Source organism: Pteronotus mesoamericanus, unplaced genomic scaffold (assembly GCF_021234165.1).
Source record: "Pteronotus mesoamericanus isolate MK-2021 breed Mesoamerican mustached bat unplaced genomic scaffold, CSHL_Meso_final contig_94, whole genome shotgun sequence".
In the NCBI taxonomy this organism is placed as follows: domain Eukaryota; kingdom Metazoa; phylum Chordata; class Mammalia; order Chiroptera; family Mormoopidae; genus Pteronotus; species Pteronotus mesoamericanus.
Window position 1 is genome coordinate 30,022,711 of NW_026555285.1, and position 27,946 is coordinate 30,050,656.

General features: G+C 38.5%; 1 protein-coding gene across 3 annotated transcripts in view; it reads right to left on the reverse strand.

The window, feature by feature from the left end:
• Positions 1–27,946, reverse strand: part of TBC1D4 (TBC1 domain family member 4) — a 182,297-nt gene that overhangs the window by 66,744 nt on the left and 87,607 nt on the right. For all 3 annotated transcript variants that reach the window (XM_054586434.1, XM_054586435.1, XM_054586433.1), the window contains exons 2-3: positions 2,651–3,235; positions 921–1,010 (exon numbers count right to left, since the gene is read on the reverse strand). In XM_054586434.1, the coding sequence (XP_054442409.1) occupies positions 921–1,010; positions 2,651–3,235 (675 nt within the window). The remainder of the gene's footprint in view (positions 1–920; positions 1,011–2,650; positions 3,236–27,946) is intronic.

Sequence of the window (27,946 nt, forward strand, 5' to 3'; positions counted from 1 at the left end):
CAAGATGTATTCAAAACTTGTATTTTCAAAAGGGAAAATGTGTGAGTATCATATCTATGGTGATGTTAACTTCAAATTAAAAAGTCTTGATGCTTCAACATTAAACTATAGGGAGAGATCTTGGCGAGACCCAGTCCCCTGCAATCACATCCAAGTCACTTTGCTAGAAAAGAAGCGAAACCTTCTCTAATCCAGTGACCTCCTCAGAGGCATCACTGCCTTTTTAACCTGCCCATATTTAGATGTAGATACTCTCTCTACTCCAACATCTCTGAAATTTTTTCTAGATTTACAATATATTTAGCTACTTCTAACTTTGGGATATTCTAAATTATTAGTATGGTACTTAGGGACACTCATCTATACCTGATTGTACACTTTTAGCTACACCAATTATTCAAACAACTTTCAAATACAGTGTGTGAATTAAACATAAACAAAAGAACATAAACATTCCAAAATCTTCTTTTCAAAATGTAGCATTTACACCAATAGAACTTGAAAGTACTGGTTCTCCTTTTACGGTCTAATTAGCGTAAAGAGCAAATATGACTCAGTGATACCCACAAGTTCCACTGCCCAAGACTTGAAGAAACACTACCTGTGAAGGCATTTTCAAGAGAACTCATCACCACAAAAATTCCATCAGTGGAAGGAATGTAATGAAGTGACGCTATGGAAAGGAAAGGCTGACGAGAATCAGGACAAACTATTCTGATACTAAGACACCCGGATGGGACTTTGTTACTGACGTAGACACAAACACGTGAACACACTGTAGTTGAAGACAAATCCACTTAAAAATAAAAATTAAAATGAAATTCCAGTTCGAAGTTGTGGAAGCCCAGTTTACTTTGCGGTTAATGTAGAAACAAGATTTAGCTGGTTTCCTCAAAACTATGATCTACTGCAATACATACCTGTGAACAAGAAGAGATATCTTTAAAATTCTTTTCAAGCACAACTGATTTGGTGTCTGGGCTGATAAGGTTAACCTCGAACCGCCCAACCTTAAAAAATAAAAACACTCCAATTAATTTCAACTCACAAGGACCTAACATCTCACTTTACAATTAAATATTCAACAAATAATATAGATTCGAATGCTATATCGAGCTGCACATAGTCACAAGTGCTTCACCATCCAATCCAACCGATCTTTCAACTCCAAACATCGGCTGCCTCATATTTCTTCCTTTTGTCTAAAAAAATCATAAAAATTCAGTTGGTCTTCATTTACAAGACACAAGAAGCCTTATTTTTCAGATTAAAAGTGATTGTTTTTTCAAAAAACTACAAGCTTTTCTTTGTAATTTCTAAAAATACCAATTATTTAATTATAAATTATAATCATACTTTCTCCCAAATGGTCAACAAAAAGGTATGCAGGAGTGGACAAAAGTAGGTAAAATGACCAGTCATCATTACCTAAAAGATAAGTCATAAGGAAGGACACAAAATAATAACATGAAGAAGACAAATAACACAAAAAAATACAATAATTAATAAATAATAATATAAGCATAATCTCATGTTTCGTGTACTCACAACTGGGAACCTACTTTTGCCCACCCCTATATTTGCCATTGGGCAGATAATTTTTTTAAAATTTTAAGTAAACCACCATTCAGAAAAATTAACAGCAAGGGCTGTGGCTAGCAAATAAAAAGAATAAATCCGATAGCCCAAAGAAGAAGGAAAACACTTAACATATCACCAAAAGCAAGACGATAGACACGTTATATGCCTAGGGTTATTAAAACAAACAAACCAATTAAAAAAACACAAAACTAAAGCTCATGAACTTCTGATAAAGCATATATTACACAGAGGGACTGTTTACCAAGGTGTGGAATTTCCTTCTGGGTTTTTTACAACAGGATAAAAGGACAGTCATTCTTCCCCTCCCCCCTCCAAAAAAAAAAACGAACTCTAGTCTTACAAACTCAGGATTAAAGAAACTCTACAGGGTTTTGTATCGGATTAAGCTCTTTTAAATGGAATTCATTTTCTACACCCTGAACAACTTCAAAAACTTTTTATCCTCAAGACCCTGTCTTTTACATCTATCCTGAATATAGCTCGCACCAAATTATTTTAATCCCTGATCCAGTAAATTGTCAGGCCGACGGTGTTTCTTTAACATTCTTTTTTGTGTGTCATCTCATTTGAAAATAAACCTGCGGGCCTCTAAGCACTTTTTTTCTCTCCAGAACACTTTCCGTCGGTGCCTAATCACTCTCCCCAGTCGCATCTTTACATCCTCGATACAATTGGCTTTCTGCACTCCTTCAAACACCAGCAACGACATTTACTTAAGAACCCGCGAAGGCAAACTGCTGGTGCTGCGAGAGGAACCAATCCTCGTCCTTACTCGGTCCGCCAGCTCCCCAGCAGGTTCCTTTCACCGCTTTTCTCGCCCTGCCCTGCTCCCTCGTTTCTTACAAGCCCCATTCCACGCCTGCCTTGCAACCCTTCAGCCCTTCTCTCCTTCCCTCCGCTCCTCCTCTGCCTGATCTCCTTCCCCGGGGGAGAGAAATAGAAGTTGGATGAATAGAAGCAGAATGAGGAAACGGGAGGAGCCGGGCGCCTGGCCGCCTCCGTCTGGCAGCGGGCGACGGCAGGCCCGGGGCACCCTGCCACGCAGCACCTGAAACAGCATGGTCCTGTTCTTCTCCGAGTCCGAGGGCTGGACGTGACTGGGCGCGCTCGCGTGTCTCCTCCGCGGCTGTGGTTTTTGGCTGTTCTCATGGACTTTCTTTTGCAGGACGCCGGTGACACTGCTGCACCGAGAGCGGAACTCCTGCTGTTCATCAAAGCCAGAATCTTCCAAAATCCGCTCCGGGAAGCAAAGCCGAGCGCTGGACAGCGCCGGCTGGCCGGCCACGGGAGGTAAGGCAGGGGCGGTGTTGGTGACGCCATCCTCTTCCTCCAGCAGAATGTCTGAAGGCGAACTGGGCCCCTCGACTTCGAAAATGACCCGGTCGTTGGCATCCGGGCCGCGCTGCTCGCCCTGGATCTTCAGGCGCTGCTGCTCGTGCAGGCTGAACTTCTCAATGCAGTCGTCGATGAGGCTGGACGGCGCCTTCTTGTGGGTCACGGTCACCTTCCCGCAGTACAGGACCTCGAACTTCTGAGAGTTGTAGAAGGCATCCTCATTGTCTTTGCTGGGTTTGGCATCCTCTTGCATGGCGGCTTTAGACAACTGCCTTATGCTGCTGATAACCTCGGGAACCTAAAAAATAAAGAAAATTAAACATACTTACTTAGGTTGACTCTTTAAAGATAATGTACATGGACCCAGGACCTGTTCTTGTCGCACAGAATGGATTCTCCTACTAAATGATAAAATATAGAAAGTCACTATCAGGCTCTACATAAGAGAAAGCAAATTTATATTACACTATCAGACACAACTGTCTTAAAAGATTGACAGTTAATGATATCGGTATCATACATTTCCATTTTAAATGCAGTCAGTTCCCAAACACAAAACCATGAGATGATATAGGCCACTACCAGCCTTTAATAAATCATGGTATATCCTTTAAGTACTTTTAAAAATTATGAGGGGCACCCTGGCTGGTGTGGCTCCGTGGACTGAGTGGGGGCCTGTGAACCAAAAGGTTGATGGTCTGATTCCCAGTCAGGGCACAGGCCTGGGTTGTGGGCCAGGTCCCCAGTGGGGAGTGCACAAGGGACAACCACACATTGATGTTTCTCTTCCTCTCTTTCTCCTTCCCTTCCCTGCTCTCTAAAAATAAATAAATAGAATCTTTAAGAAAATAAAAATTGTGAGAGGGTTCAAAGTAAAAGAAAAAGATAATTTTTAAAGTGTAATGACTGCAAATGAATGAATGAATGAAGGTTATTATGAGCCTCGGCTAAAAGGAACAAAAGTTTCAACAATGAGCTTAAAATAAACTTCCCAGGGGGAGAGATTAAAATTCAGACATCCTTCATCAGCATTAGCCATCAGGTAAAATACAAATTAAAACCACAGTAAGATAACATTACACACCTATTAGATGGCTAACATCGAAAAGACCAAGAACCCACTGGGATGCGGAGCAACTGGAACTTGCATACATTGTATTCAGAAATGTAAAATGCCACAACTCCTTTAGAAAACTGTTCAGTAGGTTTCTCAGGTGTTAAACATGGGCTTAACTCAGGACCCGACCATGGCACTGCTAAGATTTCGCCAAAGCCCTGAAAACAGAAGTCCACACAAAAGCTTGTATACAAACATTCATAGAAGCCTTAGTCAAAATAGCCCAAACCTGGAAACAACCCAAATTAACAATACTCCCTACTCATCAGAGAAATGCAAATCAAAACCACAATGAGACATCACCTCACACCTGTTAGAATGATGTCATCAAAATACAAGTGGTAACAAGTGCTGGTGAGGACATACAAAAAACGGGCACCCTTGTGCACTGCCGGTGGGGAGGTATCTTGGCACAGCCACTATGGAAAACAGCACGGAGGTTCCTCAAAATAGTAAAAATAGAACTACCGTCTAGCCCAGTAATTCTATTTCTGGGTATATGTACAAAGGAAACAAAACCACTGTCTTGAAAAGGTATCTGCACCCCATGTTCATTGCAGGATTATTCACAATAGCCAAAACATGGAAGCAACCTAAGTGTCCATCAGTAGGTAAGTGGATAAAGAAAATGGGAAATACACATGCACACAAACGCACACAGGAATATTATGTAGCCATACACACACACACACACACACACACACACACACACGGAAATCCCGCCATTTGGGACAACATGCATGAATCCTGAGGGCATTTTGCTAAGTAACTCAGACAAAGACAAATACTACATGGTCTCACTTATATGTGGAATCTAAAAATAAAAATTAAAAAAAAAAATCAGGCTCATAGAAATGGTGGAGGGAACGGGTGAAAGGGTCAAAGGTACAAACTCCTAGTTATAAGATAAATAAGTTCTGGGGAGGTAATATACTTATTACTAGACTTATTGTGGTAATCATTTCACAATGCATCCATGTATCAAATTATTATGTTGTATACTTTAAACTAATACAACATTATATGTCAACTATATCCCAATAATACTGAAGAAAAAAATGAATGGACAAACAAAATGTGGTGCATTCACACAATAGAATACTATTCATCATCTCTCATCTGGTACAACAATAACCTTTTAACTGGTGCGCCTTGCCCCCTTCAATCTATTCTCAAACGTCAAAAGGACCCTTTTTAAACTCATCATGTTACTCACCTGCAAATCCTCCAAGTTCCCCATTTCATAAAGGGTGAAAGACAAGATCCTTACAATGTCCTGCAGGGCCCTTCCACCTGCATGTGACATACGCGTAGTTTAAATGTGCACTGTGGCTCCACGCCTGGATGTTCCTCTTTCCACCCCTACCTCATTAGCTCTGACCTTACCCCCATGTAACATTCCCTCTCCCTCACTCTCAGCCACACCAGTCTCCTCGTTTTTCCTGAAAATGCCAGGCACAGTCCTCTCTTTGACTTCCATGCTCCTCCCCCCGGTAATTGCAAGGCCCACTCTCTCACCTCATTTAAATCCACGTGCTAATATCACTTGTGAGGCAGTACCCATCCCCCTGCCCAACACACACACACACACACACACACACACACACACACACACACAGAGCGCCAGCATTTCCCTGGATTTTGTCCTTGCTCTAGTACTCTGCATAGCACTTACCAATAACATTCTGTATAATTTATTTGCTAAAATGTAAGCTCTAGGAGATGTAATTTCTGCCTGCCTGCCTGCCTTCCTTCCTTCCTTCCGTCCTTCCTTCCTTCCTTCTTTCAGTTTTTCCTTGTTGTATCCTCAGAGCCTGGAATAATTCATGGTACATATTAGACCCTCAATATGTGTACTAGCATAAAAAACTGTTTTGGTAATTTTTATCTTTGGAAAAACAGGAGAGCATCTTATCTACAATGCTGCTTCACAGTCAGACATCTATGGTATATATTCAAATCTTTTAGCACCAATTCTAAATCCAGAATTTGTTCTTTCTCATGTGATTATTAGGGATATGTTCTCAGAGAATTCACAATTAAAAATCACAAAAATTTCAGCTGGCTGTTCTCAGTGTTTCCTATGACTCACCCTGAACACTTGACATGACTCAGGAAAACAGTCAGGTGTTTTGTACTAAAGCATGACCATCAACCTTAGCTTTCTGACATTTTCTTTTCTTTTTTGTTCCAGAGAGAGAAGGGGGAAAGGGGGTGAGGGGGAGGATGGGGGAGAGAGAGAGAGAGAGAGATCAATACAAGGGAAACATCAATCAGTTGCCAACCATACACTCCCCTACTGGGGACTGAACCTGCAATCCCGGCATGTGCCCTGACTGGGAATCAAACCAGCGACCTTTCATTTTACAGGACTATGCTCCAACCAACCAAGCCACACCAGAAAGGGTTCTGACATTTTCTTTTTACTTTTGTATCTGACAAGCTTCAAAGCTGTGGAAAGTGAACTAGCTGACATTAAACACTGCTGAAGGTAAGATGATTCTAGTGTGTTGGGCAAAGCCCTAAGACAGAGTGATCCCTTCTCCCCCAAAAACTCTATTTTATTAAATACTTTTCATCTGATTTTGCAACCAAATGCTCCTAAATTTTCAAACATATCTCTATAAAAGTATGGAATCAGAAATATTATCAGTAGAATGTTTTAGAATCTGAACAATTTTATCTTGTTACAAATATTTAAATTATTTTGGTGTGGTATTGAAGTTACAGTCTATCCCACCATTGAAACTGCAAATAAAGTCAATTCAACCTCAGTTGTGTCACTTACCCTGTGTTGATGTTTGTACATTTTCTCTTCCATTATATTGAGAGCTCCTACATGAATGACTGATTAGTGGCTGAATTTCTATAGTCTCACGGAACCCTTCCCTGTGATCACAGATAAAGGTTCAACACCTAAATGTATTGAGTAATTCAGTTAATGATCCAGCTGTTAATGGGTTGGCCAAAAAGTTCATTTGTTTTTTTTTTCCATAAGATGGCTCTAGTAGTGCTTAGTTGTCTTTACTTCATTTGAAATAATTGTGTTAGATTGTACTGTGACAGCTGTCATATCAGTGTGCATTTTTAAAAAATTATCAAAATTGGTGAATTTTTGTGCAGTCATTTTAATATTGAAGGTGGAAGAAAATACACAACATTTTTGGTGTATTATACTTTATTATTTCAAGAAAGGTAAAAATGCAAATGAAATGCCAAAAAAAGATTTGTGCAGGGTATGAAGAAGGTGCTGTGACTGATCAAAAGTGTCAAAAGTGTTTTGAGAATTTTTGTGTGGGAGATTTCTCACTGGACAATGCTCCACAGTTGAGTGGACCAGCTGAAGTTGATAGCAATCAAATCAAGACATTAATTGAGAGTTATTAACATTATACCAAGCAGAAGATAGCCAACATACTCAAAATATTCACATCAATAAAGTTATTGGTGAAAGTGAAAAATATGTCCTTTATTTTATAAAAAAAAACTAAAGGAATTTTTTGGCCAACCCAAAACAAGCAAAGCTCATCACCTGGACTGAACTGAGTAATTTAACTTTCCAGGAATTTGAGTTGTTAACTACACCATGAAACACAAATTCTAGTTACCTGTAATACCATTTCTCAGGTCATAGCTAACCATAGCTTTCGAAGGCCGGGACTGCAGACAGACACTCTGATCTAACAACATTCAGCTTTGCTTTTGCTTGTCATCATGTGGAAGACACATAAGAAAGTTAACACTATATTGCCCCTGTCTACACACTCAGAGCCTGCACCAGAAGAATCACATGGATAAAAACAGTAAAATATCCAGAGTGGGGAAATGAGTTACCAGAGAACCATGAAAACCTTCTACTGAGACATTTATTCAAAGGAGCAATCAGAAGAAGCAGAAAAGAAATAAAATCTCTATCCAGTACTTGCACATACAAAGGATATTTTGGGAAAACAGTATTCTCCCATAGGACAGTGTTAACTGAATATATGTATTTATTTATTTATTTGTAGTTGACTTCCTGTATTGTATCCTGCAATCTCTCTCTCTCTCTCTCTCTCTCTTCCCCCCCCCTTTCCTGTACCATTATACCATAAGCTCTTAAGTGAAAGAATGAGAATGAGTTGGGGCTATTTTGAATTATACTTAGAGCTCTTCCACATGACCACTGGGGAAGTGTCCTGTGCTCAGAAGAAACTGGGTAACTGTTGGCAGCAAACAGGCATATAAATGGTAGTGGACAACAGCCTAGAACCTTGACACAAGTTCTCTGGGAGTGAGAGAGGTTTATTAAATCCCTATTGATAATTCAAGAGACCTGGCAGTCCCCCAAAGAGAGAGCCGTGGCTTCCCCCTCTTCTCAGAGTTTACCCCAACCGGGAAGCCAACGCGTGCCTCAGGAGTGTCTCCAGATGCCACAGAGACCTCAGGCCACACACTCTCGCTTCCCACTCTGGTTACCCGTACACTAGATACGAAAAATACCACGGCTCAGAATCTGCTCACATCCCACAGACTCTGATGAGGACTTAATGCCAACTCAAGGCAAGGTTTTTATTCTGTGGAAGCACATAATCTTTAACATAAAACAATAATGACAAGAAACCTCTGCCAAACTAGAGATTGACAGGTTTAAATTCTATCCCCAGCTCAGGCAGAAATTTTGGCTATTCTGCCTCCTGCAGTTTCCTCTCCAGAAAAGGTGGGGGACAAAATAACATAGTCGATTAAGGTCTCATTTAGATCGAAATTTATGTGGGTTTATTTTTGTATCCATGTCACTAAAGAAGACGTAAAATTATCTCTGTGATTAAGCCAGAAATACCGTAATTCATTGAAATTATTCATCTCCATTGATGCAATAATCAATTCAAGAAACAATGAAATGAACAGGGCTTTTTTCAAATGCCTCACGACTGTTTAGAAAAAGCATAGGGCCATCTTTAGCGAGTATTTTGTCGTTACACTTCAGTAATCTCGCTAAAAGAATTTCAATTCAACTCTCAAAAATTCAGACATTAAAGCAATTCCTCACTCTAGATTAAAAGAAACTTCCCACTAGATGCCTGAGTGTCATGCTGTTATGTCTCATTCAGTATCGTAATTATTTATCATACCTCAAGCAATCCAGGGGTATTACAGAAATAACATTTTGCCTGATTAAGAAACAAATGCTACAACTACAACACAATACCATTTAAAGGGAATCAAATATTGGATAAAAATCTAGATCATTAAAAGCACTAAGGAAATATACCTTTGCTCAGGAAGCCAGGGGAAAGTTGTTCTCCAAGAGCACAGAATAAACCAAACCGATGTAATCCTCAGGACCAGCCTTCTGCCACACTTACGACGTTTTCTTTTTAAGTAAGGCAGCAGTAATTTCATTGTATTTGTTGAAAGCCCACGTTATCGCTATGCAGCCAATTATAAAACCTTCCAGGAATAACCGTTATTGCTTCAAAAGTAAAGTATTTCCTGACTCTGCAATCAGGAAACACCCTGATTGTTCAGGAGTGAAGCACAGAAGCTGTACCGCTCTTTAAAAAGAACATTTTTAAATCGGATAACCATTGTCTTTCTGACGCTATTTAAATAATCACCAGTGCCCAGTATTCATTAAAAATGCAGATAAGAGATTAATCTATAGCACAATGTCTTTTTTTCCTCAGAGACTCCATTGATAAAGAAATGAATCTCAGCAAACATTTAAAAATGGATACAAATATGAATGTGAGAATAAGCAGCTTAAAACATACTTAAAGCAAAAGGGTAAATCCTTTCACAATTGATATGAGCTTAATCCCTTGATTCCTTATTAATCTCTTTTATAAGAATTAGAGTTAGCCCGGCAAGATATAGATAAATGCAAAAAAAAAAAAAAAAAAGAGGGGGGAAAGTTGTAAAAATAAAAGTGAGGAAAAACTAGGAATATTTCAAATAAACGGAAAAAAAAACTGTCTAATGAGAAGAACTAACAATTTAAATTAGTCTCAATCAGAGAGAAACAGTATGGTGAAGAAATATATTTGTTTTGGAAGTATTAAACGTCTTTAGGGGAAGATAGATTTCCTTTCTTGTTTTTTTTTTTTTTGTTTTTTGTTTTTTTAGATTTTAATTATTTTTAGAGTGGAAAGGAGAGAGAAAGAAAAGAGAAACATCAGTGTATGATTGCCTCTCACATGCCCCCTACTGGGGACCTGGACCACAATTCAGGAATGCACCCTGACTGGGAATCGAACCAGCGACACTTTGTTTTGCAGGCCGGCGTTCAACCCACTGAGCCACAGCTAGGGCAGCTGACAGTGTTAGGGGAACTCCTTTGTACATAACTATCTGTTTTCCTCTTGCTGCTTTTAAGATTCTCTCTTTAACATTTGGCATTTTAATTATAATGTGTCTTGGTGTGGTCCTCTTTGGGTTCAACTTGTTTGGGACCCTGTGCCTTCTGGACTTGTATGTCTATTTCCTCCACCAAATTAGGTAACTTTTATTTCATTATTTTTTCAAATAAGTTTTCAATTTCTTGCTCTTTCTCTTGTCCTTCCAGCACCTTTATCACTTGAATGTTGGTACACTTGTAAGTTGTCCCAAAGGCTCCTTACCCTATCCTCATTTTTTTTAATTCTTTTTTTCTTCTTGCTGTTCTGATTGAACTGTTTTCTTCCTTGTGTTTCAAATCATTGATTTCATCCTTAGCTTCATCCACTCCATTGTTGATTCCCTGTAAATTTTTCTTTATGTCACTTAGTGTAGCCATTATTTCTGCCTGGGTCTTTTTTATGCTGTTGAAGTACTCAATGAGTTCCTTGAGCATCCTAATAACCAGTGTTTTGAACTTTGCATCAGACAAAGATTGCTTATCTCCATTTTGTTTAGTTCTTTTTCTGGAGTTTTGTTCTGTTCTTTCATTTGGGTCATATTTCTTTGTCTCATTTTGGTGGCCTCCTTGTGTTTGTTTCTCTGTATTAGGTAGAGCTGCTTTGAATTCCTGTCTTAGTAGCATGGCCTGTCATAAAAAGCGCACCCATAGTTCAGATGGGGCAAAGCCTTAGGTAAACTCGGTTGATGGATCTGATATGGTTCACCGCTCTGGCTCTTTGTCGGGGAGGGCTCAGAAAAGGGGCAATGGCCTCTGCCTGGCCTCTGGAGTTTTGTCTAGGATGGAGATGTCCCCAGCGCTCACCCTGACTCCAAACACTTCAGTTTCACCCCATATGCCACTGGTTACCTTCCAGCTGCTCTCCTGGTGCTAGAGCCCACAGGGAGTGAATCTGCGTAAGTCCTAAGATTTTTGTGGGCCCTTTAAAAGGAGATGCCTGAGAATCCCACAGTTTCTTCTGCTATACCAACTCCACTGGTATTTACACAGAAGTCATAGGGACTTAACCTTGCTGGCACTGGAACCCTAGGCTGGGTGGTCTGGTGTGGGGCTGGAATCGCTCGTTCCTGAGGTGTCCCTCCCAAGTTTTATCCACCACCTTGCGGGGGTAGGACTACCGGTTTCACAACTCCACATCTCTGCCCCCCCTACCCATCTGGAAGAATGTGACTCCTTTAATTCTGTGGTTGTCAGACTTCCATACAGCTAGATTTTCTGTTGATTCTGGGTGGTAGTTGTTTTGTAATTTAGTTACAATTTTTGCTGCGGTTGTGCAAGGAGGCAAGCTGTGTTTACCTGCACCTCCACTTTGACTAGATGTCCTAGAATTCCTTTCTTAAACTATTGCATCAGCTCAGCATTTTGAGAAAAATCTAAACTTGGCATTTAATATTACAATTCCTATGTGGTTTTTTAAAATCTCACCTTCAGCCAATGGAAAGTGGTCCGATGGTATACGCCCATCATGAAACAGCTCACTGACATTAAGGAAACACTGACCGTTACCTAGAAACCCATGAGGTTTTTCCAGTGCCAGTCACTTTGGAAACACAGTCTGTCACTTTTAAGGTAAGGATGTCTGAACATCTTAATAAGAAATAAAAATGATTTTTAAACTATTTCCACTTTTATCCAAAAGTACCTCAGCAATTCTGTGTATTTAATTAAAAATATAAATTATTACTTTTAGAGACATTTTGCACAGTAAAAAGAGGTCTAATTTTCACTAGCGCTAGACTGTAAATTGACTAGAGTGATACAGTGATTTTAAAGTTAGAAAAATATCAGCCCTGGCTGGTGTGGCTCAGTAGACTGAGCACTGGCCTGCAAACCACAGGGTCGCCGGTTCAATTCCCAGTGTAGGGCACGTGCCTGGGCTGCAGGCCAGGTGCCCAGGGTCCCCAGTAAGGGGTGCATGAGATGCAACCACACACTAATGTTTCTCTCCCTCTCTTTCTCCCTCCCTTCCCTGCTCTAAAAATAAATAAATAAAATCTATTTTTTAAAAAGTTATAAAAATAGCGAACTAAAAGTGTACTATCTTGTTTTGCAGATGTGAAAACAAACCATTTACATCAAAAAGTAAACCAATAAAAAAGAAAATAAGGATAAGGATATAAGGAAAATAAAGAAGAAAATAAGAAAAAAATAAGAAGCAAGAAACTATCTGGGGCCAAAGAATGTGGAATATATCTGAGACTTACACCACATTCATACAAGTTGCTTAGTTTTAGAGTCTTGGGCTTGAGCCCAAACAGTTTCCTCTCAGAGTAGGCTTCGGTTCTTAGTATTTTTTTTTTCTGTCTCTTTATTTTTTTTTAGTGTTAAAAAATACGTTTATTTTCTTTTTAAACAATTCAATGGCTTTTATTTTTTTGCTTGAGAAAAGGCATGTTTATCTTCATGGTATTTTTTTGTCCACTACCATTTAGTCCTCTTATACCCCCCCCCCCCCCCAACAATCACCACTCTGTTGTCCACGCCCATGAGTCTTTTTTCCTTTTGCTCAGTCCCTCCACCTCCTAACATCCCCGCACTGGCTGTGATCCTGCTCTCCACCTATGAGTCTGGCCCCATTTTCCTTGTTAGTTCTTAGGTATTTTCAGTCACTTTGCTCCAAACTCATTTTTGGCTCCATAACTCTCTAACTGCTGCTTTCTCAATGGCTTCTTCGTTAGTTCAGTCATCAGAGAGAAATTTCTTAAACCTTTCAGCTCAGCTCTCCCCTCTCATTCCATCTCTCTTATCATATCGTTGACTTCCTTCTCTGGAAGGTGCGACCTGTGCCTGTGTGACCATTTCAAATTTGTAAAAGTGGCCACCTATTAAATATACAAGAGTAACTCACAGCAAAGATGTGGGGAATCATGCAACTGGATTAAGAGAACAGGATGTCCTCAGTAGCAGCTGAGTTAAGTGTCACAGGAAGAGATGAGCACAAGACAGGAGATGACGTAATGAGAAGTCAGATGGCGAAGGATGGGTAAAAACAGCCCCTTCCAAATTCCCTTTCAAAAGCAAAATCTTTATTTTTAAAGTGGGTTAGTCCATAGTGCGGCAAATTAGAAAAGGACATAACATGCAGTTAGAGGTCTTAAGTTTAAAGCCCCACTCCAATATCTATTATTGCCTACAGAAAAGAGGCCATATCCTCTCAGCCTCTGGTTTTTCTTCTGCAAAATGGGGACTGCAATGTTTACTTCAGAGGTAAGCTGGGAAAATTAAACTGAGTGTGCAAATGTGCCTGGCACACTGCTGGGACAATGAAAGCATTCAACAGTGTTCAATTAAATGAAAAAAGTAAGTCTGATTTGAATTGTCTACGGAGATGGAAGAAGTGAAAAGCTGTTATTAAATAAGAAGACATTACCTTCAATGAAACTTAAATTGTAGCAGGGGGTCCATGATAAATAAGTAAAATATAAAGGATTCTAAATTGTGAAAATTGCCAAGGAGAAAAACAATGCAGGGAAGGGGGACAGAAACTTTGGAGGGGGTGGCGGAAGAGTTGCAGTTATAGAGAAAGGACTTTCCCTAAAATATCTGAATAAAAACTTCTATTGAGCAAGAAGGTGGGGGAGGAACTTTATGGACAGAGAGAACACCAAGTACCAAGGCCTTGAAGCAAAAATTTGCCTGGCATGTTGAGGGAACATCGAGGAGCCAGTATGGCTGAATGTGAGTAAGTGAGCAGGAGATTATCCCAGAGGCCACTGCCGGGGAGGGAGTATCTCAACCATGCAGAACTTTGAAAGGACTTTGGATTTTAGTCTTAGTGAGACAGAAAGCCAAGGCCAGGTGCTGAGTTATGTGTTTAAAGGATCCCTTTGGCAGCTGCGTGATTAGACGGCCACGGTGATGGGGCGGGAGCCTACTGCCCTCATCCCGGGTGAGACAATGGCGGCTCACACCGGACCACCGGCCAGGAAGCGGTAACGAGCTGAAGGCATCTGGATGTAATTTTAAAAGCACAGTCAAGGTGATCTGTCGATGTACTTACTTAATGTAGCGTGTAAGAGAGGAGAGGAGGAAGGGGTGAACTTTATGGGTTTTGGTGAGAGGAACTAGAAAAATGGAGCTGCGGTGAAAGAGGCTGAGGGAGGTGGGTGGCTTATGGGAGCAGGAGCTTAGTTTTGGACACGTTAATTTTGAGAAGCTGTTCTGTTTCTCCAAGGGGAGATGACAGTGGACAGCTGAAAATATGTGTCTCGAGTTCAGTTGAGAGAACAGAACTATGAAAGAGAAATTGGAAGGTGTTAGCATGTAGATGATATTTAAAGCAATGAGATGATTTCGTCAAGAGAGTGAGTATAGAAGACACAGTGAGCAGGAAGGGGGAGAGACTAGGCAGAGAGAGAAAGAGAGAGAGAGTTAGGCATGGAGAGAAGTATCTCTAGGATCCAACCCCTGAGGCACACGATGCTTACAGTTTGAGAAATGGAGAGATATGAGCAAGGGAAAATACAGCAAGAGCCAGGGGTAAAATCAGGTGAGAACGGTATGAATTACTTACTGAATTTATAGCACAAGACTGGTATGAATTACTTACTTACTGAAGCCAAGTAAGAAAGGTTTCCAAGAGGGAGTAACTAGTCATTAGAAAATTAAGTCATAGGTGACTTTGACAAGAAAATTTTGATGGGGACTTAAGGCAAAAGCCTTCCTGGAGTGGTTCCAAAGAAAATTTCAGGGATGAAATGCAAAACTATACAGACAATCTATTAGGGCAAGAGCTGGAGGCACAAAAGCGTCTTCTAAGAAACACCCTGAAGAGTTATTTATTTATGTATGCTGGCACTATGAGACTCACAATTGCAAACGCAGCATAGCCCTTTACACATAAAGCACTTTCAATGTGAGATCAGCCTACCTGTTTATTCAACTGGATCCCTTCTTTTCAAATTAGTTCTATTATTTTCTTCATGCTCATATTCTTAAAAGAATATAATTCAAAAATCAATAATCCTCTAGCTAGACTAAGAAAAAAAGAGAAAACAAATTACTAATATCAGAAGTGAAAAGGGGACATCACTACAGAGCCCATGGATTAGAAAGATAACTAAAGGATACTATGAACCACTCTCTGCCCAGAAATTTGATATCCTAAATGTAATAGACCAATTCCTTAAATGACAATCAGCCAAAACTCACACAAGCAGAAACAGATGATCTGAACAGGCCTCTGTCTAGTAAAGAAATTAAATCAATGATTAATAATCTTCTAAAACAGAAAGCACTAGGCCCAAATGAGTTTGCTGGTAAATTTTATAAAATATTTTTGGAAGAAAATATACCAATTCTCTATAATCTCTTACAGAGTAAAAAAAGCAGAGAAAAAACTATAGACCAACAACTCTCATGAACATAGGTACCAAAATTCTTGAACTATTAGCAAACTGAATCCAAAAAAAGCACAAAAACAATTATACACCAAAACCAAGTGGGATTTATCTGAAGTATGCAAGGCTGATTCAACACTTGAAAATCAATAAATGTAATCCATCACATCAACCGACAAAAAAAATCACATGACCTACCAATAGATGCAGACAAAATTCAACATCCATTCATTATAAAAACTCTCAGCAAAGTGAGAATAGAGGGAAACTTCCTCAACCTGACAAAGGCTATCTACAAAAAAACTAGAGCTAACATTATATTTAATGGTAAGAAACTCAAAGCTTTCACTCTAAGATCCTGTACAAGGAAAGGCTCAGGTAACCAGTAATACCACCACTCCGTTTCAACATCACATTGGAAGTCCTTGGTCATACAATAGAGCAAGAGAAGAAACCAAAGGCATAGAGATTGGGAAGGAAGGAACAGAACCGTCTTTTTCTCAGATGACATAATCGCCTATGTAAAAAATGTGAAAGAATGAACAAAATAAATTCCTGGAACTAACAAACAATTATAGCAAGGTTGAAGCATACAAAGTTGATGTACAAAACAACTTCTTTGCTATTTTCCAGCAAGGAACAAGTGGAATTTGAAATTAAAAATACAATACCATTTATATTAGCACCTCCAAAAATAAAATACTTAGGTATAAATCCAAGCAGTTACGCACAAGACCTGTATGAAGACAACTACAAAACTCATGAACATCATCAAAGAAAAACTAAATAAATGGAGAGAGAGTCCACATTAATGGTTAGGAAGACTCAATATTGTTCAGATGTAAATTCTTCCCAACTTGATCTACAGATTCAATGTAATTCCAATCAAAATCCCAAATGTGTTACTTTATGGATATTGACAAACTGATTTGACAGGCAAACAACCCAGAATAACCAATATGATACTGAAGAAGAAGAGCAAAGTTGGAGAACTGACACTATTTGACATCACGGTTCACTGGAAAGCTACAGTAATCAAGACAGTGTGGTACTGGTGAAAGAACAAACAGATCAATGAAAAAGAAGTGGCAGCCCCAAAAAAGACCCAGCTAAATATAGTCAACTGATGTCTGACAAAGTAGCAAAGACAATGCAATGGAACAAAAATAGTCTCTTCAACAAATGGTACTGGAACAACTGGACATCCACATGAAAAAAAAAAAAAAAAAAGAGTCTAGACACAGGCCTTACAACCCTTTACAAAAATTAACTCAAAATGGATTATATACCTGTATGTAAAATGCAAAAATTTAAAACTCCAGGAAAAAAACCTAGATGACCTTGGATACAACACCAAAGACACAATCCATTAAAGAAATAATTGATAAGTGGACTTCATTAAAATTTAAAACTTCTGTTCTGCAAAAGACAGTATCAAGGGAATAAGAAGATAAACCATAAACTGAGAGAAAAATATTTGCCAAACACCCTTCTGCTAAAGGACTGTTATATAAAATATATACAGAATTCTCAAAACTCAACAATACGAAAACAACCTGATTAAAAAATGGGTGTAAGACCTTAACAGACACCTCACCAAAGAATATATGCAGGTGACTAATAAGCATATGAAAATGCCCCGCAGTGTATGTCATTAGAGAAATACAAATTAAAACAATAAGATACTAAAGACCTAGTAGAAAGGCCAAAATCTAGAACACTGGAAACACTAAATGCTGGTAAAGGTGTGGAGCAAAAGGAACTTTCATGCACTACTGATGAGAATGCAAAATGATACAGCAGTTTTGAAAGATAGTTATAGAACAAAAAATACTCATTTCTCACAAAATTAAACATACCCTTACCATTTGATACAGCAATTCATGCACCTTGGTATTTACTCAAAATACTTATATCCATACAAAAATGTGCACATAGATGTTTATAGAATATTTATTCAGGATTTCCAAAACAGAGAAGCAACCAAGATGTCCTTCAGTAAATAAATGGATAAATACGCTGTGGTACATCCAGGCAATGGAACATTATTCATCACCAAAAAAGCATAAGCTATCAAGCCATGAAAAGACATAGGGGGACCTTAACGCATATTTAAGTGAAAGAAGCAAATCTGAAAAGGCTATATATGAGTCCAACCATATAAATTCCGGAAAAGGCAAAAGTGCAGAGACATTAAAAAGGAGTAGGGAGTTGACGAGACAGAACGCCGAAGTTTTAGGGCAGTGAAAATGCTATGTATACTATTATAATAACATCATTATACATTTATCCAGACCCAAAGAATGTATAAAACCAAGAGTGAACGCTGAGGTGACCTATTTACTTTGGGTGATTGTGATGTGTCCATGTAGGTTCACCCTTGGTAACAAATGCACAACAATTCTTGTCAATCATGCTAGTAATGGGGGAAGCTATGGATGTGTGGAGGCAGAGGTGTATGGGAAATAGCTATCCCTTCCTCTCAACTTTGTTAGGTATCCTAAATTGATCTTCAAAAAAAAAGCCTTTACCAAAAATAATTTTAAAAAACCATACATTTGTATTTACTCCAAGAAACACTAGAGGGAGCTTTCCCACATGAACTAGTTTACCTAAGGGGAAGAAAGAGGGGGGCTTTTTACAATACTAAAATAATGCCACTGTTTATATATATTTCTACTGCTCCCATTTTAGGATTATAAAGTTAATCACTGGCAAATAAATTAACTGGAATTTTAATTGATTAGACAAGTTTGGCAGTAAAATTAGTAAGTTAATAAAAGACGGAAAAAATGAGAGTATGTCGAAATAATCAGCACTTGATAACATTTAACCTGTTTAGATATTTTCATACAGGACATGATAAACCTAATAACGTATGTCTTGGTCCTTTAATCATGATCCATAAAAGTATAAAGTCATCTAAACAAAACGCTAAAACGGAACACCTAATAAGCAGTTTTAACTTATGAGCTCTCTGGACTCACGATGGGACAAGTAGTCAGGCGAGGGTAGTTGTTAAAGGGAAAGGGCCTTGGCGAAAGGGACAAGGGAGCAAGGGTTACACCCAGAGGGACTGGACATGACAAGCTCTGGCTGGGATCAGTAGATAGAGCTGTAATATTATCAGGAAGCAAAAAAACACCATGGATTTCCCAGAAACCTATTTTCGTCCTGGCTTTCTGTATTACACAGATATTCATACCACCACAACGGAGTTTCCACCGTGCAAAGTTAACATGACATTCTTGAGCTTCTGTTCAGAGACATCAAGTTTCTTGAACACATTACCATCACCCACTAAATATGCGAATGTCTCCCTTCCTCTAAGAAGAAAAGTCCTAAGGGCTTGCTACCCAAGGACAGAGAGGAAAACATATGATCGCCTCTCTCCAAAATCAGGCTGGGAGGAAAGGCAATGGCAAGCAACCAGATGCCTCTTCTCTGACCTGGACCTGCCCTTTCTGTGGCTGAAGGGAAAGCACTATCCCCACATCACGACTATTCACACTGGAGCCCTATGCTGCACTATATCCAGTCCTCCTGGTAGAATTCACTGCCTACAAATAAAATTAAGTCACCATGGAGTGTGCCTGATACAGTTGCTCCTAGTGAAATAAAACATTAATACAATAAAACTTGCAGCAAGACCTGCCTTTCTGGCCCTCATTCCTTCTTCCTGTTTACAACTGTGATGGACATTACCTAGGAAACTTCCTGCTCAAAAAAGACTTTCTTCTGAGCTAATACTGGCTGTTTAAAGATTTTCTTCCTTGTTCATTAAGTATCAAAAGACACACACACACACCCTTTTCTTGTGTGGTCTGGCTAAATGATAACAAGGGAAAACATATGATGATTTAGATGACTCAGACAACCCATTTTCCTGTCATCTTTAATTGCAGAAAGCAATGAAAAGCTTTAGCCGTTCAGAGTCCTGGAGAAAGAATATAGTCCCTCTATGCACTCCACAGATACCTGACTTGTAACCACATTAATGAATGTAGTAATTATAAGGCAATAAACCTCTACCTCTGAAGCCTCTGTAATGTCACCATATTGCTTGAAAGCCACCTGGGAGACTGTACTGCCATGACAAGCCTTTGCCCAGCACGAACCAGGCCCTGCACAACCTTGGACGTGCCTTCTGGACAGAGATTATCTTTCCTCTTCAACAGAACTCAATCACATGACACCATTACCGTCATTTCCTTTCAGTGAACTGATCTTTCATGATTTACATTTTCAAGTAAACTGGTAACTTAGTATACCAAGGCCTCCCCAACCAAAAGTAGTTTTACTTGTCACCTTCTATGTATGCCAAACATTTAACTGCCAGATTTTAATTTCCTGAAGGAAACTGATCTCACTTTAGAATTTTAAATTAAATGTGTGGCACTGAAATATTTCTCATGCTGTAATAGCCTTAATTTTCTAACACCCAAAATGCTTGCTCACCTCTATACTAAAAGGATTAGTGATAACAACAATGCTTCAAGGCTGACATTGCAATCAGCATGACTGAAGATAAAAGAAATTTTAAAAATCTGTTCAGTGGCTACTAATAATTAGTCTGTACAGTGTAAATGTGGCCAAAATTTATTTTCATTAAAATATCCAAACAAGGGACCTATCTGAGATGCATCTTACAAAAATTCACAATTTCAAAATCAGAAAGCAAATTCAAAGCAAATTGGCAGCCTTAAGGTTGGTTGTTTTTTTTTTTTCATCTATGGACGGCTTTCAAAAAAGAATATAATTCTTAAATCATTTCTGAATGACTTAACTGAAATAGTCACTCTTATCTAAATAGCACCCACCTTCATTTAGAACAACCGGCCCTGCTAATTATTGCGGCCTCCCCTCCCCCCCGTCTCCCACCCCGACCCAACCCAGGCCGCAATGAAGGGCGTGCAGTCCAAGCTGGAGCGGTGGCAGGTAGTGGGGCGGGCCTGGAACCCAAAGTCAGGTCCATCTGAGTCGCTCCCTAATATCTTTAAAAAGAAGAGAAGACACAGCTGTTTCTCATCTGAGGTTTCAAGCTGATGAGGAAGTGAGTCTGGCACCGCAGGTGGCCAGCTCCCTCGGCTGAAGAAAGCCAGTCTGGAGTAACTCAAAATGAAACCTAGAGAAAAAGAGAATTAAAACCAAGATATGGGGAGAAAGAGTCCTGGTAGGGTCAGATCTCTGGTGGTAGACAGCCTTGCAAGTGGGGCTTAGGAGCTCTGGGTCTCCCGTGCTGGGGGGTCACTCAGGATCCTTTCCTGGGCGGTGGTTTGCACCCTTGCCTCTGGTTCCTAACTAGTAGCCAAGTCTATGAGTAACCCCGGGCCCGGATTCATCTGCTCTCTGAAATCCTAAACAGCAATTGGTTACACAAAACACAAGTTTATTTTCCTCTCATACAAAAGTCCATTTGGGGGTGTAAGTCTGGTTTGGTACTCCATCATGACGTCAAATACCAAAGATTCAGGTCCCCTCTATATTCTTGTTCTACTTTGCAGGGCCTCCACTGCATTGTCCAAAACAGTGTCAACTGTATTTTGGGCAGTAGGATGTGAAAAAGGAATGAATAAAGAGAACAAGAGAGCAAGGGGTATCACTCCGCCCCCCCACCACACACACACACACACACACACACACACGCGCGCGCGACACTCACTTCCTAAGGAAGCTGTCACAAACAAAATTCCATTTACACCCCACCAGCCAGAACTAGAGGAATTCCTAGCAGCAAGAGAGGCTAAGAAATGCAGTCCTTACTCTGAATAGGCACGCACCTAGTTTAAAATTCTATCGCTAAAGAAGGGAGAACAGACATCAGGAACAACTTGCATTCCTGACATAACTGTCAATGACTCATCAGAAAGAAAGGCATCAGTCAGAGCTCTTCCACAAGGGGGAAGCTGGGGAGAGATGTGTCAGAGTATTTAAATCATGTAACGGTTCTTAAAAAAAAGGACTGGTGTCAAAGCTGCAGAAATATGTACTTAATAAAGATAAGTCTGGACTAGGTGTGCCCCCCCCAATAAAACTGACAAACAACCTTCACGGGACTATACTTTCTCATTCAAAGATAATAAAGCCCTTCTGATTGTAGTACAGTTAGCTAAATGAACAGTCATCCCTGAAATTTGTAAATATTTTTTTTCTAAACAGCTATGTTAGTTTGGTGGTTTCTAACTCAATCTCTACATTTCTATAGAGATACCAATGGGGCAATAATCCAAAAATATCCAACTAATACTTGTTTCCAACTGTAACGTGTACCTGCACGTAGTATTCTGGTACAGTCACAAAGCAATAAGGCTAGTTAATAAATAAAATTAAAATTAAATTTTTAATTATGTTTTATCTTGGGAACTATATATTCTGTTCATTCCAGTAGGCCAACATTATCACCTTTTAAACCAGCATTTATCTTATTACAAGAATTTATGGAGCAGCTGAGAGTTAATTGTGCTGTCTGTAACTTTTCATTTTAATCATTTGGGTGTGTATTATAAACATCTCTGTCTTCATCAACAGTTAACACTAGGCATAAGGTAAGTGTTTTTGTCTGCTGTAAAATGTGATACCTTTAATGTCACACAGCAGGGTTTACTGGTTCCTAGCCAACTGCTAAATAAATACCAAAACTTATTTGCACCATAAAGAACTTCCAACTTCAGAAAGAGCAAGGCAGTTAAACATCAAATATGGTCCCATATTACCTCCACCACACACAGCGTTTGACAAGAGCTGAAGCTCCATGAGAGCAACTGCTTCGGCCGTCTGCTTGCTTCTGCAGACTGTTCTCCAAAAGGATGGCAGAAGGGGTGCAACACACAGATCACTTTTGGATTCTTTACTACCGCCATGTTTGTTTCTAGAAAAAAATGTCTCAGCACTTTTTTTTCTTTAATATACTTTGTTTACTTTTGTATATTCATTCTTTCATTAAGTTCATTGGGGTGACATTGGTTAATAATATTATACAGTTTTCAAATATACATTCTATGATACATCATCTGTGTATTGTATTGTATGCCTGCCACCCGAAGTCAAATCTTTTTCCATCACCATATATTTGACCCACTTTACCCTTTTCTACATCCCCCCACATCCCCTTACCTATGGTAACCACCATACTGTGGTCTGTGTCTACGGTGCCGAAAGCCAATGGGAACAAAAAGGCCCAACTGCAGCAATTATTTGATGCAAATATAACTGTCCTATTCTTTGGACACTACAACTGTTCCCTCAAACACAAATGAGCAAAAACAATGACATTCACTTACTCTCCTACTAGTCAGGTATGATTTCACTGATAAAGATGAGTCGGAACTTGCAAGAACCTGAACTACAAAAATATTTTAATGACATTCTTTATATTAAAAACACTATGTGTATCAATTAAACCAGGCCTAATAGAATTCACTCGGGAACTTGCTATAATGAATACGTGAAAGTAGCATGCAAAATACAATTCTGATTGATAGAAATAATTTAATGCCTTAAATTTCTCTTTTAAAATATAAAAATGTTATGATTTAGGGATTTTGTATTTTGTTTCATAAATTATAATTACTGTAGCATATTAAAGAACGATACATTAGTACTATAGCTATGTCTAGCATTTTTTTAGAGACCCCATCAACATGATTTTACTCCTTATCTTTTGTTCAAACTTAGCTTTTTTTTCTATATATTCCAACTTGTAAAATAAACATTCATCAATATATTTGAAATTTTATTTTACTAAAAGTTGGCCAAAATTATTAAAATTTCTTTGCATATTTAAATCTATATTTTTGATTAGAAACTGTTTTCAAGTGATTTGCATGTAAAAAATGTTACAGAAATCACCTAGTCATTCTTATGCTGCATCCTCTCAATACCTAGATTTTTATAAAACTCTGTATTTAGAAAAAGGAAACAAACAAAATCACTGAATTAATTACCAAATGAGAGAAAACATTAAATAGTGGAAAAGGTTGATGATGATGATTAATGACAGCAGAAATTTGTGGCTTACAATAAAATTCTCTCTTTTATTAACCTGTACGTACATACACACAGATAGCTCTCCTTCAGTGCAGCAGTTAACATAGTGATGAAAGATAAAAGACAATCACAATAATAATAGCAACTTAAGAATAAAAACCTGTGCTAAGACTTTTACATTCATTAATTCCCACAAGTCTCCAAAACAGGCTCTATTAACCTCGCTTCCAAAACAGCACTGGACTATCTTCTTAATTTTTCTGTAAATCTAAACCTGCTCTAAAAACCAGTCTATTAAAAATAATAACTGGAAAACTCATGATCAGAGATGCCGTGTCAACTGTTTCAAGTTTAGAAGATGTAAACAAAATGAATGTATAGTTTAAGGGAATAATAAGGTTTTTAACACACTTTAGAATTTCTACAGTACTTTCCAAGCTTCCTTTTTAAGCATCTACAAAACTTTTAAGGTTTCCTGCATGGAAGCTTTACCATTATTGATGCTTACTGGATCAACTTACTGTTTGATAAGTTGAAACTCAAACAAACTCTGAGTTTCTATTGTAAGGGGAAAACAAACAAATTTAGGTTTTTAGAACACTTTTTAAAAAGTATATAAACATCTCAATCACATAACTAAATTTAACATCAGAAGAGTTCACAAATATCCTCCATAAATTATTCTGTAAAAAATCCAGAGAAGCTTCATGACTTGCTCAAAGTCACAAAGCTAAATTAGTGCTTCACTTACACAAATGTAAATATTTATACACACACAGAGCTCTTCGGCATACCTCTATTTAAAGAAGGTAAATTGCCAATGTTCAATAAAGTCAACATCTTCAATACCAAATATTACTATGTATCAGTGTATATTCATCTGTGTAACCATCATTTTAAAGTCTGCCAACGTCACTAAATGTTAAGGAGTATACAGTAGGAAAATGTCTCTCTGGTTCACTACCACACCCCTTGTGTGCCACAGTGCCTAATGTGAGTTCAAAACTCAATAAATAGTTGATGATTGAATGAATGCTTTTGGAATTCAACAGCCTCATATAGCAAAACGTCTATTTGACTTATGCCTAATACAAACATAAAGCCTACCAAGATGTTGAGAAAGAATAAACACAAAAGATATATGATGGTCAATTGGTATTACAAGTCTCTCGGGCCTTCACATAACCTATTCAGAAAATGATTCATCAGCTTTAAAGAGTGCCCTTTGATCCTCCTGAGTCAGTCAAACCTCCCATTTCCAGTTGACCCAATCAACCAAACATGTGTCATTACTAATAATATTACAATAGCCAAATGAAAGCTAGTGTATTAGTTTTGTTCATTTGACTTTTTTATGAAAAGGCACTTTTCAATCTGAGGGGTCTGTCTCTAAAACGGTAATGAACTAGATAAGATTAAATTGTTTAAATCTTCAAGGGTTGTATCATAATTTATAAACAATCAACTTCCCTTAATTCTTCAGGTAGAAATTATCTCCCTGCCTCCCACAGCATAGAGTAGGCACTGAATGAATATTTATTGAATAAACCACTAAAACATTTTGTTTTTATCTTCATGGTACTTACTACAATACATTCTCACTTGTATATAACTTGTCTTCTTCCCTTGTGGCTCCTAAAAGATTCTAAATTCCTTTCTTAGCATTCTTTCTTATCTCATTGTATACTGCCTAGGCACACAGGCTGTCCGCTTCCCTGAGCTGTACTCTCCCATCGCCTGCTCGCCAGCTCTACCTCATTTCTAAACTCCCTCCAGAGAGCCAACAGACTCCTTCACGGACAGCCCTGTAGAACAACTCAAATCAGGCTGTCAGTAACTCTCCAGGCTCTCAAAACTTAGACTTCCATTTGGCGATATAAAAAGATCAAGGGAAAAGATAGTTTAAAAAAAAAAGTTATTGCAGAAAGGTAAGAATATGAGCCCAAAGATTTGAACATTTAACTATAATAAAAGATTTCTTTATACAGATAACAGCTTAATGCTTTCCTTAATGATTAATCTATAAGTTTGTGGACTCTCCAGAAAAAAAGAAGAATTTGGGAAGGAGAGTTCCTTCAATGTTTCTGAAATAAAACAGAAATAATCGTTAAATTTTTAAGAACTCTGGTTACGGTTAAAAGAACCTGAGGGAAAAAATCTTTCAGAAATCTCCTTGCCTTTATTAAATATTCCTAAAACTTCTGATGGCCTATAATATTGGAAAAACACAAAACACAGCACATTCGGCTCACACTCAAATATGCGTTTGCACAATGAATTAATAAATGAATAGCCTAGTGACTAGAATATGGAGAACATAAAAACATTATTAATAAATATTCCATGCAAACTGCCTCCAGGGCATATCAGCAGATGATAAAATGTCCTCGGAGAACTGAAACAAGTGAGAAGAACAAAGCCACACTGGCCCTTCCACCTGGGAGGTCCTTTTGCCCACGGTTTCCAAAAGAGAACATCATTTCCCTCGGGGAAATCCCCCTCATCACCCTTTCCAACTGGTGCCTGACCCAAGGGCCCAGTAGCAGCGCCAGCCCCTCCGAACCACCCACAGACACAACAAACCATACTTCGTCGCCCAATCGCATCTGTCTCTCCCACAGATGTCTCCTGCCTCTTTATCTATTCCTAACACAAAGCATAGCACATATGGCTCACACTCAATATACGTTTGCACAATGAATGAATAAATGAATGAGCAAACAAATAATCAGAGAAAATGGTTCTGTTCACTTTCCTAGATCAGAACAGGGCAAAGCTTCTCGCCTGAACCCAGAGTGTGTTCATCTGGGAAAATGGTGCTAATCAATTTATGAATATCACCTAGAAGCAAATGCCTGCCCCAAAAAGAAACGCTGATAAGAGCCTTTTTGTAACCATTGCTAATGTAAATACTGAACAATTTATAAATGAATATTGAGGAAAGATAGCTCTTTATAAACAGTGTTTGCTATGGACTTACTTTATGTCTTTCCTAGATAATAATAGGACTTACTTTATGTACTTCCTAAATAATTTATCAAGTACTTATTATGCACTAGGCACAGGTCTTTGTATCTCCTTCAATCCTCACAACCACCCTTTGAGGTAATTCTATTATTATCCTGACTTTCCTGATAAGAAGCTGTCCTAGATTCGGCAAATTTGCTTAACTTACTCACTAAATCATGTTAACTGAAACAAGAAAATGAATATGACAATTTCCAAACTTGAGAGAAAGATGGGCTAGATCAAAGAAACTAGACATCAAACACTGGGTTTTTGTGACGGTGTTTGCTTATGATTAACTGCACACACCACAAGGCTGCCATGTCCTGCTATGATCTCCAACAGTTTACAGTATCCTTACAAACATCCTCAATACAGTTCTGTCTTACAAGGCTTATTCATAAATACTAGATAGAAAACAAAAGAAGTAGTAAAGTTAATGCACAACTGCATTATCAACTGCCTAACATCAATATCTAATGAGTGAAGTCACCAATAACACTATCTTAAATATGTCAATTCAAACGACCAAGTTAAATTGCTGGGCAATAAATTTGGACCACAAACCATAACTATTATTTAGCATCTCTAAAAAAAGAATACACTATAAAAACATATTCTACACTTGGTTTCATAAAAATGTCACTTCTCGTAAAAGAATAAAATGTGATTTTTAATATATCTTTGTTGTTTTCTTTAATGATTCCTGCTTGTTGTAAATAATAAAATCAAAAAGACAAGCACAAATAAGATATATAGGTTATAAATGTGACGCCTTTCAAAATTGTTTAAACAAGCTGCAATACCAGCTCTTTCATTCACTGCCTGCTTGGCCTTATACAAATGTATTATAAACTTCTCTAAAAGATTAGTTTTTATGTAAATATTTAACAGTTTAATGATACTTGTTCCAGTGATTGTTGCAAGGAGTGGACAAGAGAGTATGTGCGTATTTGCTTATATCACAAGTGCTCACTAACTGGTAGCCAGTGTGGCTCACCATCCATTCTCAATTCAAGTATTTTGGCTTTTTAAAAAAATTGAAGACAGACTGCAATATTCCAGACTCCTCCTTACTCAAAAGAGGACCTCAATATGCTTACTTGAACCCTACTTTTATGATGGCTAGAACCACTCGAAGACCGGACCTGCTTTTGTCAGTCACCCACGTTGCAGTCAAAA